Here is a 19780-nt window from a genome sequence, read left to right as displayed (position 1 = left end):
TGCGGGGCCAAACAAAAAATAGCAACGTCTTAGAATGAACCGCAGCAGCTTGCCAGCTCCATTCCATAACCCTTGGCTCCTCTCTTAATGTTTTCCGATGCTCAGTACTCACATGCATCTCTGGAGCGCAGCGTCCCAGCAAGTCAATGAGAGCTGAGTAGAAGGACATGATGGCATTCCCCAGGTGAACCTTGTTCTCCTCATGCTGCTCCTCCCCACCAGGGAACCTACCAGTGAAAAGGAAGAATCAACACGCAGGCCCAAAACTTGTCAAAGGAGAACGTGTTCTCATCTACTACACTAGTAAATACTGTAGATATTCAATCCGTCCCTCAGTGGTTTGGCTCTTACATGCCGGGGAAGCGCCGGTCTTTCTTCACAGTGGGGCCGTCCCTGGCAGGGTCTTCAGAGATCTTGATGGCCTCCTCTATAGCAGCCAGCAGGCCGTTCCCACCCTCTCCTCTCAGAGCCGGGCCAAAACACTCTGGCCGACGGATCAGAAGACGCACCACCACATTGGCATTCTCCTCTACGCTCTCTCCTACAGGGGGGCATAGAGCCAAACCACGCTCAGTGATGGAAGGTAAACAGAAAGACATCATCCCAACAGTAGTGTATTCCATTACGAGGTCCACAAAACACAGACCATTGACGAAGACAGCGAAGCGGAGGAAGTCCAGGTATTTCTCCCCGCCACACGGGTTCCAGCCAATGTCAGGGTAACCCTTAGCCAGGAGCTGGGGACAGCTCTGGAGCCCACAGCCTGCGAGGTACTTCACCACCTGGGAGGAAAAACACAGGACAAAAGAGGCAGAAAGAGAGATGACCAATGTGCTATATGCGGCCGCATCAGAGAAACTGCACGCGTTTGTTGAGGCTGTCCAACCTTCTCCAGGTCTTGTTCCTGTAGAGCCAGAGCCAGCTCATTGTTGTCAATGCAGGATGCTGCAGCCACGTCTAGAGGGGTGGAGCCACGCATTCCTGAAAGACATCCATGACATGTTCAGTCCCAACACATAGCAAAACTATTCTGCCTTTAGAGGGATTATGTCAACCTAACCTTATAAGAATACAAACTTGTATTGGCAGAATATTCTTGATTTAACCCTTATTTTACCAGGTAAGTTGACTGAGAACACGTTCTCATTTACAGCAACGATCTGGGGAATAGTTACAGGGGAGAGAGGGGGGGGGGGGTGAATGAGCCAAATTGGAAGATATCAATGTCCCTCACCAAGGCCAATGCCACTGTTCTGTAACAGGTAGCTGAGGTGGTCGAACATGGAACGTTGGTTCTGGCGACTGATGCGACAGAAGTAGCACAGGAAACGACAGCAGTTGGTGACCATGCGAGGGAATCTGATCTCCTGCGGAGGAACACATGCAAGGGGGAATCCACTGACTACGGTGTAATAACATTTAACACATTCCCATGTTCAGCCAAGCATTGATCCTGTTGTTATGAGCCAAGTAACCACTTTACCTTGGAGTCGCCACCACCCAGCACGTTGACCATCACCTCCATGACAGTCTCGTGCATGCCCAGCGCTCGCATCAGGTTGGGGTGCTGATAAAACACTTTGTTGCTCATGATGTTTCTGACGGAGAGAGAAGGCTCATGTTGACTCTCAGTTCCTCCTCAATCCATCCAGTTCTCTGTATAGTAAATTATTTTACTGGTCTACTGTGTACTACTGACCCGATGCTCTGGATCATGAGTCTCTCCTCCTCGGGGCCCATCTGGACGATGAGCAGCGAGCGGATCTGTCCCAGGCACTCCAGCAGGTCCATGGTATCCTTTATGGAGATGGCGTTGATGGTGTAGGCCTTGGGCAGCGCCCGGATCAGCTCCCCCAGCCCGTCATACTGACGGTGCAGCAGGCTGAACATCAGACGCACCAGCTCAGGGTTCTGAATGAACGACTCCTGGGCCCAGTGGATCATAGTGTGGGAAATGAGCTCCTGGAGGGTGCCTGGAGGAGAGAAAGGGGAGGTTATAAACAAGAGGCATCACTTGATTGATTGATTGTTGAAACCGAATGAAATTATCCCATGACTAGACTGACATTTCAATTTTGTAATGTTGTCTCCAGCTGGAGCAGCCTACTGCTTTTAAAGGTGCAATATGCAGGAATCGCTATGCCATTTGCTGGTTGCTAAAATTCGAATAGCTCGCCAAATGTCAGTTAATGTGACAAAACAAGCACTCAGAGTCTAGAGAATCATTGTAAAACACTGCGAAACATCTTCTCAATAACCATTATTTTATTTTATTTGCAGCTGTTTGAAGCTAGTGTACAAAATCAAAAGTAATAGACGCAAAAACTAAACTTACAGTTGAAGTCGGACGTTTACATACACCTTAGCCAAATACATTTCAACTCAGTTTTTCACAATTCCTGACATTTAATCCAAGTAAAAATTCCCTGTCTCAGGTCAGTTAGGATCACCACCTTATTTTAAGAATGTGAAATGTCAGAATAATAGCAGAGAGAATGATTGAGTCAGCTTTTATTTCTTTCATCACATTCCCAGTGGGTCAGAAGTTTACATACTCGCAATTAGTATTTGTTAGAATGGGGTGAATTGTTGAACTTGGGTGAAATGTTTCAGGTAGCCTTCCACAAGCTTCCCACAACAATTTGGGTGAATTTTGGCCCATTCCTCCTTACAGAGCTGGTGTAACCGAGTCAGGTTTGTAGGCTTCCTTGCTCGCACACACTTTCAGTCCTGCCCACACATTTTCTATAGGATTGAGGTCAGGGCTTTGTGATGGCCACTCCAATACCTTGACTTTGTTGTCCTTAAGCCATTTTGCCACAACTTTGGAAGTATGCTTGAGGTCATTGTCCACTTGGAAGACCCATTTGCGACCAAGATTTAACTTCCTGGCTGATGTCTTGAGATGTTGCTTCAATATATCCACATTATTTTCCTTCCTCATTGTGCCATCTGTTTTGTGAAGTGCACCAGTCCCTCCTGCAGCTAAGCACCCCCACAACATGATGCCGCCAACATTGTGCTTCACGGTTGGGATGGTGTTCTTTGGCTTGCAAGCCTCCCCCTTCTTCCTCCAAACAAAATGGTCATTATGGCCAAACAGTTCTATTTTGGTTTCATGAGACGAAAGTACAATCTTTGTCCCCATGGGCAGTTGCAAACCGTATTCTACCTTTTATATGGCGGTTTTGGAGCAGTGGCTTCTTCCTTGCTGAGCGGACTTTCAGGTTATGTCGATACAGGACTCGTTTTACTGTGGATATAGATACTTTTGTACCTGTTTCCTCCAGCATCTTCACAAGGTCCTTTGCTGTTGTTCTGGGATTGATTTGCACTTTTCGCACCAAAGTACGTTCATCTATAGGAGACAGAACGCGTCTCCATCCTGAGCGTTACGACAGCTGCGTGGTCCCATGGTGTTTATACTTGCATACTATTGTTTGTACAGATGAACGTAGTACTTTCAGGCATTTGGAAAATGCTCCCATGGATGAACCAGACTTGTGGAGGTCTACAATTTTCCCATGATGTCAAGAAAAGAGGCACTGAGTTTAAAGGTAGGCCTTGAAATACATCCACAGGTACATCTCCAATTGACTCAAATTATGTCAATTAGCCTATCAGATGCTTCTAAAGGCATGACATCATTTTCTGGAACTTTCAAACCTGTTTAAAGGCAGTCAACTTAGTGTATGTAAACTTCTGACCCACTGAATTTTTGTTACGGCTCTCGTCGGAATGAGACCAAGGCGCAGCATGGTAGGTGTACATTTTCAATTTATTAAATGAACAACCCAAAAAACAAGAAAGAAACTACACGTAAAGTAATGTAGCGCTAAACCAGCAACTAACAAAAACAATATCCCACAACAGAAAGTGGGAAAAAGGGCTGCCTAAGTATGATCCCCAATCAGAGACAACGATAGACAGCTGCCTCTGACTGGGAACCATACTCAGCCAAAAACAAAGAAATAGACAACATAGAATGCCCACCCCAGATCACACCCTTACCTAACCAAATAGAGAAATAAAACGGCTCTCTAAGGTCAGGGCGTGACAATTCTAAGAGAAATAATCTGTTTGTAAACAATTGCTGAAAAAATTACTTGTGTCATGCACAAAGTAGATGTCCTAACCGACTTGTCACTTGTAACTATAGTTTGTTAACAATAAATTTGTGGAGCAGTTTATGTAAACTTCCGACTTCAACTGTATGTGAATTTGGTCAGGTCGCCCAAAAAGTTATCCAATAAACGTAATTATCCAATAAACTAAATCAAATCAATCAACAATTCCCATTGTCTTCTGGCATTGAAGGTACATCGTTGGCTTGATTTGACTGTTTTTCAGTGGGACGAGTGATAGAGAGTGAGACTCACTGGGTTTGGTCTCTTCTACAGGTTCTGGCTCCTCCTCTACCTTCTTCTTGCGAAGGTGCCTCAACTTGTCCAAAATTCTGAAGAGTCGTCCTTTGAGAGACATATCCAACTCCTCCTCCACCTCTTCCTCTTCAATGTGTACTCCTGACGGTGACATGAGGGATGAAAGACCATTGACACACTAGCTGCTCACCTCAAATGTAGGCTATATACATGTATATATTTGGCGATATAAGTACTGAATTAGTTTGACTGACCGCAGTGAGCAAGCAGGTTCTTGTGAAAAGACAGCAGGGCATCGCGGACCTCATCAGGCACAGGACACTCCTCATCCTCCGCAATGCTCTTAAAGTTCATCAGCATGTTGACCTGCAGGTGAAAGACAGCACGTTGTTGTCACCGTTCATGTACTGTTAAAAGTGGGACAGTACTCGGAGGCTGAAGGTACCTGCTCCTGCGGTGGGGAGCGGAACTCGCGGGTCTTGCGGGCCGTCTCGGCAGCGCTCATGGTGAACGCCAGCATGAGCTCGTTGTAGCGGGCTCTCTGGTTGGCCTGCACCTGGCTTACAAACTGGTCTGAGAAAGCTATGATGGCCTCTACCCTGTGGCGCAGCTCACAGTCACAGAAATACTGAAGCAGAGTGCACATCTGACAAACAGAAAGGAAAAGACATGAGATGTAGCAATATTGATTAGTATAATTGGTCAAACTTGGGAGGATTTTGAAAGTTACAGTGAAGTGATAAGAGACACACACCAACCTGTAGCTTGACAGACTCTGGCAGCTTCATGTGCAGTAATCCCTCTTCCAGACCTACTTGTTCTTCTGCCTCTCCGTCTGCCTCTCCAGGCGTCGCCTCCTTCTCTGTCTCCTCAGCACCTTTCTCTCCATCCACTTTCTCTCCGTCCTCCTCTTCCTCTTTTTCTACCAGCTCCTCCAGCTCTGCCTCCAGTTCCTCATCTTCCTCACCCATCCCCTCGTCCTCCATTTCTGTTTCATGTCCGCTCTCCACTGCTCCCTCCTCTTCCTCCTTCACCTCCTCCCCCCCTTCTTTGAGCGCCAGCGTTTGGCTCCCCGCGCTCTTGGCTGTGGCTTCTGCTTCTTCTGCAGCAGCCTCTGCCTCTCCACTGAACACCGTGGGCTCGATCATCTTCAGGATGTGCTTGACATCTTCATTCTCGAACACGCCCATGATGAGCAGGGTGCTGATGAGCTTGAGGATGGGGACAAAGTGGAACTCAACACTGCCTCCAACAGGATCCCTCATGGCCTGACCACCGTCTTGTACAGCTTCTGTCAGCATGGTCAGGGCCTTCGCCTTCAGCACCTACAGGAGAAAGAAAGACATGAATCACCATTGGTCAGTTCAAACAGAAAACCCTTACGCTCTCCTTTCATCGGCCTGAGGCTTTTTACCTGTAGGGGGATGAATGGGCTGAGGGTGTAGATGTCCAGGTCTGTCCCCACAAAGCCAGTGGGGGAGAAGTGGAGTTTGGGGCGCAGGCAGGTAGTGAGGCCTACCCCTGGTAAAGCATGGGAGTTGTCAGTGTCTGAGTAGAGGTTGATGCTGCGCGTCTCGTCTGTCATGGGCACGATGAACTCCTTGTTAGTCATGAGGCGGTTCCTCTTGGCCGACTCCAGGTGCATGCTGATGAGCAGGTCGTAGTAGCCGCTCCTCATTGGTCCAGGCAGGTAGGTGTTCTCTATAGCGTAGAACAGCTGGGACTCATCAACATGACTGCATAGGGCGTGAGCCACACGGTTGTTCCCCAGAGCACAGACCGAGCCGTACAATTTCAGAGTGTGGTAGTGGAACTTCAGCAGGTCCATACGCTCCGACAGCTCCAGGACGTCAATACATCTAAAGGGGACAGAGGGAGAGAACTGTATGGCACAAGGCAGTATAGATTGACAAATCTATTGCATCAGAGCCAGAGTGGGTGGCTATTGGTTATATTTATTTTCCAATACTATAGCAAACACTGAAATCAACAAATCATGTGATCTTTGTTAAAAGCTGCAGTGCCTTCAGAAAGTATTCACACCCCTTGACTTTTTCCACATTTTCTTGTTTTACAGTCTGAATTTAAAATGGATTGAATTGAGATGCTTTGGTCACTGGCCTACACACAATACCCTATAATGTCAAAGTGGAATTACATTTTTACAAATTAATTAAAAATGAAAATCTGAAAGGTCTTGAGTTAATAAGTATTGGCTCACGAGTTGCGCAGTAGTCTAAGGCACTGCATCTCAGTGTTAGAGGCATCCTTCTGTAGCTCAGTTGGTAGAGCATGGCGCTTCTAACGCCAGGGTAGTGGGTTCGATTCCCGGGACCACCCATACGTAGAATGTATGCACACATGACTGTAAGTCGCTTTGGATAAAAGCGTCTGCTAAATGGCATATATTATATTATTATTATTATTATTATATTATCACTACAGACCCTGGTTCGATTCCAGGCTGTATCACAACCGGCCGTGACTGGGAGTCCCATAGGGCAGCGCACAATTGGCCCAATGTCGTCCGGGTTAGGGTTTTGCCGGGGTAGGCCGTCATTATAAATAAGAACTTGCTCTTAACTGACTTGCCTAGTTAAATAAAGGTTAAATAAATAACAAATATTTAACCTCTTTGTTATGGCAAGCCTAAATAAGCTCAGGACTAAAAATATGCTTAACAAATCACATAATAAGTTGCATGGACTCACTCTGTGTGTGTTTTTGAATGACTACCTCATCTCTGTACTACACACATACAATTATCTGCAAGGTACCTCGGTCGAGCAGTGAATTTCAAAGACAGATTCAACCACGAAGACCAGGGAGGTCTTCCAATGCCTCGCAAAGAAGGGAACCCATTTAATTTTTTTATTTCACCTTTATTTAACCGGGTAGGCCGGTTGAGAACAAGTTCTCATTTACAACTGCGACCTGGCCAAGATAAAGCAAAGCAGTGTGACAAAAACAACACAGTTATACATGGAATAAACAAAAGTACAGTCAATAACACAATAGAAAAAATCTATATACAGTGTGTGCAAATGGAGTAAGGAGGTAAGGCAATAAATAGGCCATAGTAGCGAAGTAATTACAATTTAGCAAATGAACACTGGAGTGATAGATATTCAGATGATGATGATGTACAAGTAGAAATACAGGTGTGCAAAAGATTTTAAAAAGTAAATAAAAACCATTTGGGGATGAGGTAGATAGTTCGATGGGCTATTTGCAGATGGGCTGTGTACAGCTGCAGCAATCGGTGAGCTGCTCAGATAATCGGTGACCTTGTCTCAGGATGGTAAGTTGGTGGTTGAAGATATCCCTCTAGTGGTGTGGTGGCTGTGCTTTGGCAAAGTGGGTGGGGTTATATCCTTCCTGTTTGGCCCTGTCCGGGGGTGTCCTCGGATGGGGCCACAGTGTCTCCTGACCCCTCCTGTCTCAGCCTCCAGTATTTATGCTGCAGTAGTTTGTGTCGGGGGGCTAGGGTCAGTTTGTTATATCTGGAGTACTTCTCCTGTCCTATTCGGTGTCCTGTGTGAATCTAAGTGTGCGTTCTCTAATTCTCTCCTTCTTTCTTTCTCTCTCTCTCAGGACCTGAGCCCTAGAACCATGCCCCAGGACTACCTGACATGATGACTCCTTGCTGTCCCCAGTCCACCTGGCCATGCTGCTGCTCCAGTTTCAACTGTTCTGCCTTGTTATTATTCGACCATGCTGGTCATTTATGAACATTTGAACATCTTGGCCATGTTCTGTTATCTCCACCCGGCACAGCCAGAAGAGGACTGGCCACCCCACATAGCCTGGTTCCTCTCTAGGTTTCTTCCTAGGTTTTGGCCTTTCTAGGGAGTTTTTCCTAGCCACCGTGCTTCTACACCTGCATTGCTTGCTGTTTGGGGTTTTAGGCTGGGTTTCTGTACAGCACTTCGAGATATCAGCTGATGTACGAAGGGCTATATAAATACATTGAATTGATTTGATTTGATTCTTAAAGTTAGTGAGGGAGATATAAGTCTCAAACTTCAGCGATTTTTGCAATTCGTTCCAGTCATTTGCAGCAGAGAACTGGAAGGAAAGACGGCCAAAGGAGGTGTTGGCTTTGGGGATGACCAGTGAGATATACCTGCTGGAGCACGTGCTACGGGTGGGTGTTGTTATGGTAGATGACCTGGAGTCAGTGGGCCTGGCGATGAATATGTAGCAAGGGCCAGCCGACGACTTGCATACAGGTCGCAGTGGTGGGTGGTATATGGGGCTTTGGTGACAAAATGGATGGCACTGTGATAGACTACATCCAGTTTGCTGAAGAGTGTTGGAGGCTATTTTGTAAATGACATCGCCGAGTTCGAGGATCGGTAGGATAGACAGTTTTACGAGAGTATGTTTGGCAGCATGAGTGATGGAGGCTTTGTTGTGAAATAGGAAGCCGATTCTAGATTTCACTTTGGATTGGAGATGTTTAATATGAGTCTGGAATGAGAGTTTACAATCTAGCCAGACACCTAGGTATTTGTAGTTGTCCACATATTCTAAGTCAGAAACATCCAGAGTAGTGATGCTATTCAAGCAGGCGAGTGCGGGCAGCGATCGGTTGAAAAGCATGCATTTAGTTTTACTTGCATTTAAGAGCAGTTGAAGGCCACGGATGGAGTGTTGTATGGTATTGAAGCTTGTTTGGAGGTTTGTTAACACAGTGTCCAAAGAAGGGCCAGATGTATACAGAATGGTGTCGTCTGCGTAGAGGTGGATCAAGGAATCACCAGCAGCAAGAGCGACATCATTGATATATACAGAGCAAAGAGTCGGCACAGGAATTGAACCCTGTGGTACCCCCATAGAGACTGCCAGAGTTCCGGACAACAGGATTTGACACACTGAACTCAATCTGAGAAGTAGTTGGTGAACCAGGCGAGGCAGTCATTTGAGAAAGCAAGGCTGTTGAGTCTGCCGATAATAATACGGTGATTGACAGAGTCGAAAGCCTTGGCCAGGTCGATGGAGACGGCTGCACAGTACTGTCTTTTATCGATGGCGGTTATGATATTGTTTGATACCTTGAGCGTGGCTGAGGTGCACCCGTGACCAGCTCGGAAACCGGATTGCACAGAGGAGAAGTTGCGGTGGGATTCTAAATGGTCAGTTTGTTAACTTGGCTTTCGAAGACTTTGGAAAGGCAGGGCAGGATGGATATAGGTCTGTAACAGTTTGGGTCTAGAGTGTCACCCCCTTTGAAGAGGGGGATGACCGTGGCAGCTTTCCAATCTTTAGGAATCTCGGACGATACGAAAGAGAGTTTGAACAGAATAGTAATAGGGGTCGCAACAATGGCGGCAGATCATTTTAGAAAGAGAGGGTCCAGATTGTCTAGCCCAGCTGATTTGTACGGGTCCACGTTTTGCAGCTCGTTCAGAACATCTGCTATATGGATTTGGGTGAAGGAGAAGCTGGGGGGATTTGGCAAGTAGCTGCGGGGGGTGCGGAGCTGTTGGCCGGGTTTGGGGTAGCCAGGAGGAAACAGGATGTTTTTATGCTGGTTGAGGGCAGTCAGGTCTGGAGTGAACCAAGAGCTATATCTGTTCTTAGTTCTCAATTTTTTGAAAGGGGCATGCTTATTTAAGATGGTGAGGAAATTACTTTTAAAGAACAACCAGGCATCCTCTACTGACGGGATTAGGTCAATATCCTTCCAGGATACCCGGGCCAGATCTATTAGAAAGGCCTGTTTTTGGGAGCGTTTGACAGTGATGAGGGGTGGTCGTTTGACCGCAAACCCATAACATATGCAGGCAATGAGGCAGTGATTACTGAGATCCTGATTGAAAACAGCAGAGGTGTATTTGGAGGGCAAGTTGGTCAGGATAATATCTATGAGGGTGCCCATGTTTATGGATTTAGGGTTGTACCTGGTGGGTTCCTTGATCATTTGTGTGAGATTGAGGGTATCTAGCTTAGATTGTAGGACGGCCGGGGTGTTAAGCATATTCCAGTTTAAATCAACTAGCAGAACGAACTCTGAAGATAGATGGTTGGCAATCAATTCACATATGGTGTCCAGGGCACAGCTGGGAGCTGAGGGGGGTCTATTACAGGCGGCAACAGTGAGACTTATTTCTGGAGAGATTAATTTTTTTAATTAGAAGCTCTAACTGTTTAGGCATAGACCTGGAAAGTATGACAGAACTCTTCACGCTATCTCGGCAGTAGATTGCAACTCCTCCCCCTTTGGCAGTTCTATCTTGTCGGAAGATGTTATAGTTAGGGATTGTAATTTCAGGATTTTTGGTGGCTTTCCTAAGCCAGGATTCAGGTGGGGCAAAATAGGTACTGTATCTGAGGAATGTTGAGTGGGGCTAGGGGCTCCGCAGTAAAATAAAACAATGATAACTACCCTAAACAACAATATACAAGCAATCACAGGTATTGATTGGGAGAGCTAGCTAAGACAAAAATGTACAGACAACAACAGCGTACAGATTTGGCTGCACACATTTGCCTGGACTCAATTCATAGCCAGATAGCATTTCAAGTTAATTTATGGAATAAGAGTTTATATGCAGTTTCATATATGGTGATGAATGGGCAGAGAGGGTCAGTTAACTACACACAGGGCCTGAGTTCGAGGCTGGGGCTGACAGATAAACAAAATAAACAAAATGTAGTACCATGATTAATGAACAGTCCAGCAGGCATCAGCTACAGTATGTAGCCAGGTCCAGTGAACAGTAATAGATGAAACAGGGAAGCGTTAGGTCGTCGTTCTAACACTAGCAAGCAGGAGACACGGCATTCAAAAAAATAGCAGGTCGGGGCTAGCAGAAGCGTTTTCACCGACGTCCGGCAAAGGCCGGGTGAGGGCACGATGGACGGAATTACGTCGGCAGACCACTCGTGATGGATCGGCGGGGCTCCGTGTCGACAAAGGGTCCAGGCCAATTGGCAAAAGAGGTATTGTAGTTGGAGTAATTTCGTTTGCAAGCCGGGAGATGAGCCTGGCTCGAGGCTAACTGGTGCTAGCTTCGGGACAAGGGTGTTAGCCACTATAGCCACTCGGTAGCAGCTAACTAGCTGTGATGAACCGATGCAAAGGTCCAGAGCTTACGGCAGGAATCCGGTGATATAGTGGCTTCTAGTAGTGTTAGTGAAGAGTCCGGGAGGCATCACCTGTGTAGCCGAGTGATCATAGGGTCCACTGAGCAGGCCAGGAGATGGGCCTGGCTCAAGGCTAGCTTTGGGGCTGGGCCACTCGGTAGCAGCTAGCTAGCTGCGATGATCTGGAGTAATGATCCAGAGCTTACGGCAGGAATCTGGTGATGTAGTGGAGAAAAGCAGTCCGGTACGCTCAGGGATGATATCGCGCTGTGCAGACTGGTGGGTATTATCCAGGCTAAAAGTGGCTGGTGTCTGAGCTAAAGGTAAAGGCCGCTAGCAGTGGCTAACAATGACTAAATAGCTAGTAGCTAATTAGCTGGTTAGCATATGATGGCTAGCTTCTGATGGATGTTCTAGCTATGAGGTCTAAAAATAGCATCTAGCTATTGGTAGATGAAAAAATATGATTTTTTAACATTTTAAATAACAGACAATGAATATACCTTTGAGCATGGTGAAGTTATTCATTACACTTTGGATGGTATATCAATACACCTGATCAGTACAAAGGGTCCTTCCTAACTCTGTTGCCAGAGAGGAACGCTCAGGGATTTTTGCCCTGAGGCCAATGGTGACTTTAAAACAGTTACATTAATGGCTGTGATAGATGAGAAAACGGATCAACAACATTGTAGTTATTCCACAATACTAACCAAATTGACAGAGTGAAAAGAAGGAAGCCTGTACATAATACAAATATTCCAAAACATTAATCCTATTTGCAAAAAATGTATAATGTTTGGGGCAAATGCAATAAAACACTCTCCATATTTTTAAGCATAGTGGTGGCTGCATCTTGTTATGGGTATGCTTGTATTCGTTAAGGACTGGGGAGTGTTTCAGGATAAAATTTAAACAGAATGGAGCTAAGCACACGCAAAAACCTAGAGAAAAACCTGCTTCAGTCTGCTTTCCACAAGACACTGGGAGATGAATTCACATTTCAACAGGACAATCACCTAAAGCACAAGGCTAAATCTATTCTGGAGTTGCTTACCGAGAAGGCAGTGAATGTTTCCTGAGTGGCCGAGTTAGAGTTTTGACATAAATCTACATGACAATCTATGGCAAGACTTGTAAATGGTTATCTATCAATGATCAACGACCAACTTGACAGAGGTTGAAGAATTTTGAAAAGAATAATAGGAAAATATTGTACAACCCAGGTGTGGAAAGATCTTAGAGACTTACCCAGAAAGACTCACAGCTGTAGTCACTGCCAAAGGTGATTCTAACATGTATTGACTCAGGGGTGTGAATACTTATGCAAATTAGATATTTATGTAATACATTTTAATTACAGTTGAAAACATTCCTGAAAACATGTTTTCGCTTTGTCATTATGGGGTATTGTAGGTAGATGGGTGAGAATAAAATATTTAATTTACGTGTAATAAGTCAAGGGGTATTAATACTTTCTGAAGTATTTGTAAGTTCTCAACATATGAACAATACCTACCATTCTTGATTACTTGATAATCAGTTCATCAAATACAATAATCCTCTGCTTAGAGGTCAGTAAATGTGGCCGTGTTCTGACCTGTTCTCTTCAGGGATGTGCAGGGCCATCATGGTGAGAGGCTCTCTACACTCCACCATCCAGCCGTGCCTCTCGTTCACACGGCCCGTCTCTGGGGACAGGAAGTGGTTGGGCATACGGCTCCAGATGACTGGGGTCAGCATCTGGACGTCCAGCCTGGGAGGACACTGGGGGACCGGGTTCTTACGCTCACTGCGGAACATGGCTGCCGAGATGGGCATGATGTTCTACGGCGAGAGGAGAGAACAAACACTTACTTTGGAGAGTAGAAGGGTGATCGTTGAAGTGACATGATAGGTTGAGTGAGAGAATTAAAGGAAAAAAACACATCCATAACACTGTAAAAGCAGACAGTGACAAATGTACTTGAGTGATTCTCTGTGAGTCTGACCTTGAGCTTGCCCAGCTCCACTTGCAGCATGTTCTGACTGGAGGGCAGGACAAAGACAGCTGGGAACAGTTTAGTGTTGGGCTCCACCTGGAACAAACAACCAGTATCACAGACGAAGCCCATAGCAGTTTGTACTTTTCCCATTAAGTCCATTAACCCGTGACAAGCTTCCGAGTAAATAAATACATGCTTACACTGTGAATACAGCATCTCACCTGGTAGAAAGTGTTGATCTCTTTCCCGTTGGCTGTGAAAGTCATGAGGCCAGTGTCCAGGTCAATAAGGCAGCCAATCACAAAGTCCTCCTGACTGACACGGGTCTGCTGGGAGCTGCTGAACTCCCCTCCCCACACCATGTAGCAGTTACTGCGCTTCATACTGAGGGAGACAGGTGAGAGAAAACAGTACGCTAAGATAATATCTTAATATCTCTGTGTGTTTGTGTATGTGTGTGTGTCTCACCTGTCATGGATGTTGCCTTTGTCATCTCCCACGGTGACAGTGACATTTCTGACTTTGCTGAGGTCAAAGTGCAGGTCGTACTGGTGGTAGTCCGGGGTGATCCAGCCCACCCACACACCGCTGGGTTCTTGTCCCGCAATCACTCGCACTGAATAATAGTACTGCACACAGAGGAAGTGGGCAGAAAACATGACTTAACAATGGATTGAACTAAACCAAACAACAAATAATAATCCTCACTCCAAAAATGTCCTGGTGAAGAGAAGTGATTATCCATTCAGAGAGTTAGGTTTAGACACTAGGGTCTGAAGAGGTCACACGTAAAAGGTCATACTGTGGTGGTGTTGAGGATGATGTCGTCGTCATCTCGATCGTCTGGTACAACTTCCTCCATCAGGCGGGGCATGGTGGGAACAACAGGGGGCGGAGTGAAAGCTGCCTTCTTGGCCTTGAACAGGAACCTGAGGGGCACACAAACAACGTGGCAGTGGAGTAGGACCTCCTATACAAGACGACTGAGAAAACACGACGATGGTTGCAGTTAAAGTGCAGTTTTCAGCAGTTCAATTCAGGTAGTCAACTGAAATTCCAATTTAATAGGGTAAAAAGGGCATCTGTGCTCAACGATTTCTCAATTAACTGATTTTTCACATTTTAAATTCAAATCACTTCCTGAATTGGCTTATTTCAATTCAAATTGACCCCAATCCTGGGTTTCAGCTTTCACTTTCTACTTTTTTCCAACAAAGTTGTTGTAGCCTGTCCAAAGACTACTGTCTTTCTCTTTACCCATCTGACCCCTGCCCAGTACTGACCCCTTCTTCTTGCTCTTCTCTGTAGAGGCATCTTTCACGTTCTCTCCTCCTTCGTTGACAGGGATCTCCTTAGGCACAGAGGGCTCCTTCTTCTCCTCCTCCTTCTCTGTGCGGCTGGCAGACTTCTTCAGCACCTCAAAGTCAGAGTCGGGGTCAACCTCCAGAACCTCGTCCTCAGGGATGGTCAGAGCTCGGGTGAGGGGGGTGGTCCCGGCCATAACCTTAAAGGTCTCGTGGAACTCCACGGGCATGCTGAGCCTCAGGAACAGCAGGTCTGTGTTGGCGTTCTGAGAGCCGAAGGTCTTGTGGGTCAGTTTCAGACACGGAGCGCTGTCCACCGTCCCATCCACACGGGACACCTACAAAGGGTACATGGGACGATGGAAATCTAAAAGATACCTAACTTTGACATTTGTCAATTTACGATCATGTAATATGGGAACAGAAGTAATTTCTAAGCATAACGAGCCACTGTTACTGAACAAGATATGCTGTACCTCAATGTGAGGGTGTTCTGTAGGAACAGGGATGAACTGGGGCAGGCTCTTGCTGAACCACATGGTGATATCTCTCTTCATGTTGATGGCGAAAGGCTCAAAGCCCTCCTGCAGGCCACAGATGGTGAAGTAGCGCAGGCTGCTGACGTTCTGGCCCAGGTTGAGCCGGCCAACCTGAGACAAGCCCAGACTACACACAGGGATAAAGCCTGGAGAAAGAGAGACACAGTTTAATGAATGGCATAGATTTAAATGACACTGAATCATACTATCCACCTCTTGGGCAGCAGATCCAACCTATAAGGATTTACCTGCCACAGCATTCACTCACCATCTCCTGTGTCTATGTCCTTGAAGGCCATCTCAGAGCCAGAGTCGCTGATCAGCATCTCTCCATTCAGGGTGAAGAAGATGTTCTGCTCTACCAGGTCGATCATACAGCCTACCACGTCACCTGGCAACCAGCTACGACCAAACGGCTCATTGCCCACATGCCAGCGCTGAGCCTACAAAAAAGAAAAGTCAAAGTTTAAGAGTAGGACACATTAGTAAATATTTTCCCTAAAACAGACACAGAACAGATCCTTCATCACCGACCATACCTTGAAACCATTGAAGACATAGGCGAGCTCATCCGCCCCCAGCTCTGTGTCGGCGCGGACACTGGGTCTGGCCCAACCCACTCTCATATCCCCCACGGTGACAGCCTCAAACTCAAAGTACCACTTCCCCTGGGTCACCGCATATGACTTCTCAGCCCGGAACACACGGATCTTATTTCCACGGGAGTGACCTTCTCCATTACCACCTTGCACAAACAGAGATACAGGTGTCATTATTAAGATGTATAGCAGTCAGGTACATAATTATTGGCACCCTTGACCAGTAGTATGTATATGTATGTGTGTGTACAGTATATCTAGCTGTATTTAACAGGACTAGTAGCTAGTTCAGTACAGTACTGAAATATGAACAACTTGGCAGACAGACAGACTCACTGCTCTCCTGGTCAGGTGGCTCAATGTTGTAACCGTAGCCGATGAGAGTGCGGACAGCTGCACAGACAGTGTCTCTGTTGGTCTTCTTGGTCTTTTCGTCCAGCAGGTTGTACGGCACCAGGCGCGGGTTGCGCTTGCTCATAATGTCCTGAACATGGAAATAAACACTGGAAATCAACTCAAACGATTGTGGGAGTCATAGATTTATTCTGTAAGTCATGGACTTACATCTTGATACATCTTAGAAAGAGTGATACTGCACTAGCTCCAGAAACAAAAAACAGATTTTTATTCTATTTGTCTTGCAAAAATGTTGCATAAATGTTGGCTCCGAAAACATCCCGACTTCAACGACTCATGAGTCAGGTATGAATAATGCTTCACCCAGAGTTCAACTTTTATAAAGTACTATAGCTGCGTCACTTTAGGTGAGCTTGTTGTGTGCCCACCAGCACGCCTACGTGCGCATTAAAACCCACCCCACAAAAACACTACTGATATTCAATAGTCCTTGTTTGAAAAGGACTTGAGCTACAGTATTACCACAGGCTTGGCCTTACTTGCTGTGTGCGAGTCTCCTGCGAGAACCAAGGACAGGCAGAGGGAGGAGAAGCTACCTGTACAATGCTGTAGGTCCATCCCTGGTGGACCCTGTCACGAGCCCACACGTTGTGCCCATTCTCTGCCAGTCTCTCCACTAGGTTGGTCTGGTTGGGTGTCAGCTTGACATGGTTGAGGTCCAGAGGGGCAGGCTTATATCCACTACTCATCATATACCTAATGGAACCGACGGAATGTCATGATTACACTAGTAAGTCAGGTGTCATTATTGCTATTCATCTCACTAAAGTGAACAGGCCTCAACTTACATGACAATCCAACATTTCACAATGCCCATCTCATCTCAGATTATGTAAAACAGATCATTCACTTTTCAACCACGTAAGTGAATATCAGAGAATAATGACGTCATGCCTAAATAAGTCAGATCACAATCTTGAGGTATCGCTCACGTTTTGGGCATCTTGATGTTCTTCAGGTTCTCCTCTGCTTTCTCATCCCCCATGCCCACATGACAGCCCAGCGCCAGCAGAGTCCTTTGAGGAGCACAAGGAGAGGTGGTGAACACCCAGCACACACAGACATACTAGGCTGAGAGGGCGTGTCCAAGACCTTGAGAGTGCGTGTCCATGACCTTGAGAGTGCGTGTCCATGACCTTGAGAGTGCGTGTCCATGACCTTGAGAGTGCGTGTCTATGACCTTGACTCACTTGAGTGTTTCTCCAGACATTGCAAGGTTGTAATTCTTCTCTGGCTCTGGCAGGCTCTGGAAATCCACCAGGCAGGGGTGCAGTTTCTTGTTGTCATCTCGGAACTGGAGGAGTGGAAAGAATCAAGATGTTTGCCAGATTGGATTAAATAGATATCCTTAAGTCATGTGATCTGAGTGAGGCAGTATGGGAAGCACTCACCGACCCGTAGGTCCATCCTTGTTCAATGCGAGTGGCGGCCCACAGCTCATGGCTGTTTTCCGCCAGCTTCTCCCGAATGCGCTCCAAGTGAGGCGGAAGCACAATCTGAAAGGACAACGCGGTGAATGGAGGCAAGAGCTAGGAGAACGAGATGTGCACAGATCATTCGAGGGTTGTACCTGTACTGTGTCCACAGGGCAGGGGGTGAAGGCGGTGTGCGAGAGGGACTGTGTAGGCCCCAACAGATTGCGGACACCATTGAAATCATGCTTATACTCCTTGATGGGCTCAATACGCAGTCGGTCCTTGGGCAGCACAGCCTCATAGCACGGGGCATAGCCTGGCGGTGGGAGGAATTTGAAGTCCCCATGCCGCCCTCCCAGGAGAAAGCGAACCCTTAGCGTTTGCGAGGAGAACATGAACAGTGATCACTCATTTGACTTCACTCATTTTCTTAAGACTCACTGTAAAATGACAGCGGCTCTGTAAGCCCTATCGTCGGTTCTCACCTGACGCCTGCAGAGAAGCTGACGACAGGGAAGAAGAGGCCGTCCAGGTTGAAATTCTCAAACATGCCCTGGACCGGGTGCCCGTTGATACGGAACGAGATACTGGGCACGCTCAGATCCAGGCAGCAGCTGACCACATCGTCTGCCGCTAGGATGTGCATGTTTGGGGAGGCGACATGCCGGAGGACTCGTCCTGTGGAGACACACGGATCTATAAGACGTCAACCAGTAATAGAGTTCTGCATTCTAAAGCGAGGCCCCGCATGCCGTACCTGACCACAGGTGGAGTCCATCAAAGGCGTAGGAGTAGAGGTCGTCGCCAACCCCGTTGCCGCCCCAGCCCTCACCACCCCCAGGGTAGGGGCTGTAGCCCTCGGTCAGAGCCCAGCCCACACGCAGGTGGAAGGCCTGGGCGGTCAGGAAAGGCTCCACATAATCCACCATCACCTCAAAATACCACTTCTTATACTGTGTGGATCCCTCACAGGTTCCGAGGAAGATGTTGGGTCTCACACTGAGATGAAAAAAAAACAGTTAATGGTTTGAAAGAAAAAAGCGAATTGCCGTGGTTGTATTTTCACAAATGATATTTAGTACGGCCAGATGTCTGTATACCTGGTGACATAATTGATGATGTTGGACTGCAGGAGGAGGTCGCGACCTGGAAGCAGATTCTCTGTGATGAGATTCTGATTGGACCTTACAGCCACACCGTTACACACACACAAAGAGCAGAGCACATCCAACACCTAGGGAGAGAGAAAATTCTAAAATCAGCTCTCAAATCATAAGGAGATGGACTGTCAACAACATATGAACACTTCTCTAGATAAGCACAGGCATGAATAATACAACTTAATAATAGAAATAATAAATATAATAATAATAAACTTCAATGACCTGTACACGTATTCACTGACCTTGTGATTGCGTCCATGTTTATCCAGTAGAGAAATGATAGATTTAATGTGGTTCTCCTGGATGATGTTCAGGACCTCTGGACTCTCAATCAGAACGCAGTACAGCACCTCCAGGATGCCTGTGGTGAGCATAACACGCAATGAAACACAGAGGGCACTCCCGTAACACATTCAAGTCAATGTGATTCAGTGCTGAAAGGTGATGGAGTGTGTTGTAGTGGGACTTAACCTGAGGAGGCCTCTAAACGGTCCAGTTTGCTGACCAGCCAATCCAGGTTATCACAGAACAAAGCACAGTTGGCCCGGTTACCTCTGATGAGAGAGGCTTCACAGGAAGAGAATGACAGAGATCAGAGCTAATGTCATGTTCAGATTGAAAGGGCATGTTGCCATAGTAACCACAGCCATGCAGAAACACGATGGGACCTGAAACAATGGGATGAATAGAAGGTCACATACCCAGCAGCTCGTACAGGAGATTAACGATTTCCTTCCAAGACTCGGCAGCTTCCTCCCCTGCAAACTCTGAGAAGTGGGCCGCCGTGTTGTAGACATTGAGTCGGTCAATACAGTCCAGCACCAGGGTGATCATGCCCTGTGTGTAATGACACAAATAACATAGGAACACCAAAGGGAGGAGCC

At 46.6% G+C, this 19780-nt stretch overlaps 1 protein-coding gene across 13 annotated transcripts in view; it reads right to left on the bottom strand.

Moving 5' to 3' along the window:
• LOC118390425 (ryanodine receptor 1-like) overlaps nt 1–19780 on the bottom strand; it is a 73207-nt gene that overhangs the window by 42766 nt on the left and 10661 nt on the right. For all 13 annotated transcript variants that reach the window (XM_052457357.1, XM_035780980.2, XM_052457361.1 and 10 more), the window contains 33 exons: nt 19598–19733; nt 19368–19463; nt 19139–19257; nt 18834–18967; nt 18491–18732; nt 18219–18411; nt 17889–18105; nt 17710–17814; nt 17509–17612; nt 17251–17334; nt 16855–17014; nt 16238–16385; nt 15842–16047; nt 15571–15745; nt 15240–15448; nt 14743–15101; nt 14262–14388; nt 13928–14088; nt 13681–13843; nt 13466–13552; nt 13075–13301; nt 5797–6241; nt 5141–5707; nt 4828–5028; nt 4637–4748; nt 4380–4523; nt 1700–1973; nt 1484–1598; nt 1235–1367; nt 887–981; nt 647–782; nt 352–541; nt 113–227 (listed from right to left, as the gene is read on the bottom strand). In XM_052457357.1, coding sequence (XP_052313317.1) covers nt 113–227; nt 352–541; nt 647–782; nt 887–981; nt 1235–1367; nt 1484–1598; nt 1700–1973; nt 4380–4523; nt 4637–4748; nt 4828–5028; nt 5141–5707; nt 5797–6241; nt 13075–13301; nt 13466–13552; nt 13681–13843; nt 13928–14088; nt 14262–14388; nt 14743–15101; nt 15240–15448; nt 15571–15745; nt 15842–16047; nt 16238–16385; nt 16855–17014; nt 17251–17334; nt 17509–17612; nt 17710–17814; nt 17889–18105; nt 18219–18411; nt 18491–18732; nt 18834–18967; nt 19139–19257; nt 19368–19463; nt 19598–19733 — 5979 coding nt within the window. The remainder of the gene's footprint in view (nt 1–112; nt 228–351; nt 542–646; nt 783–886; nt 982–1234; nt 1368–1483; nt 1599–1699; nt 1974–4379; nt 4524–4636; nt 4749–4827; nt 5029–5140; nt 5708–5796; nt 6242–13074; nt 13302–13465; nt 13553–13680; nt 13844–13927; nt 14089–14261; nt 14389–14742; nt 15102–15239; nt 15449–15570; nt 15746–15841; nt 16048–16237; nt 16386–16854; nt 17015–17250; nt 17335–17508; nt 17613–17709; nt 17815–17888; nt 18106–18218; nt 18412–18490; nt 18733–18833; nt 18968–19138; nt 19258–19367; nt 19464–19597; nt 19734–19780) is intronic.

This window comes from Oncorhynchus keta, chromosome 11 (assembly GCF_023373465.1).
Source record: "Oncorhynchus keta strain PuntledgeMale-10-30-2019 chromosome 11, Oket_V2, whole genome shotgun sequence".
Lineage (NCBI taxonomy): Eukaryota > Metazoa > Chordata > Actinopteri > Salmoniformes > Salmonidae > Oncorhynchus > Oncorhynchus keta.
Note: the sequence above shows the minus strand (reverse complement) of the source record. Positions and strands in the feature narration are given on the sequence as shown.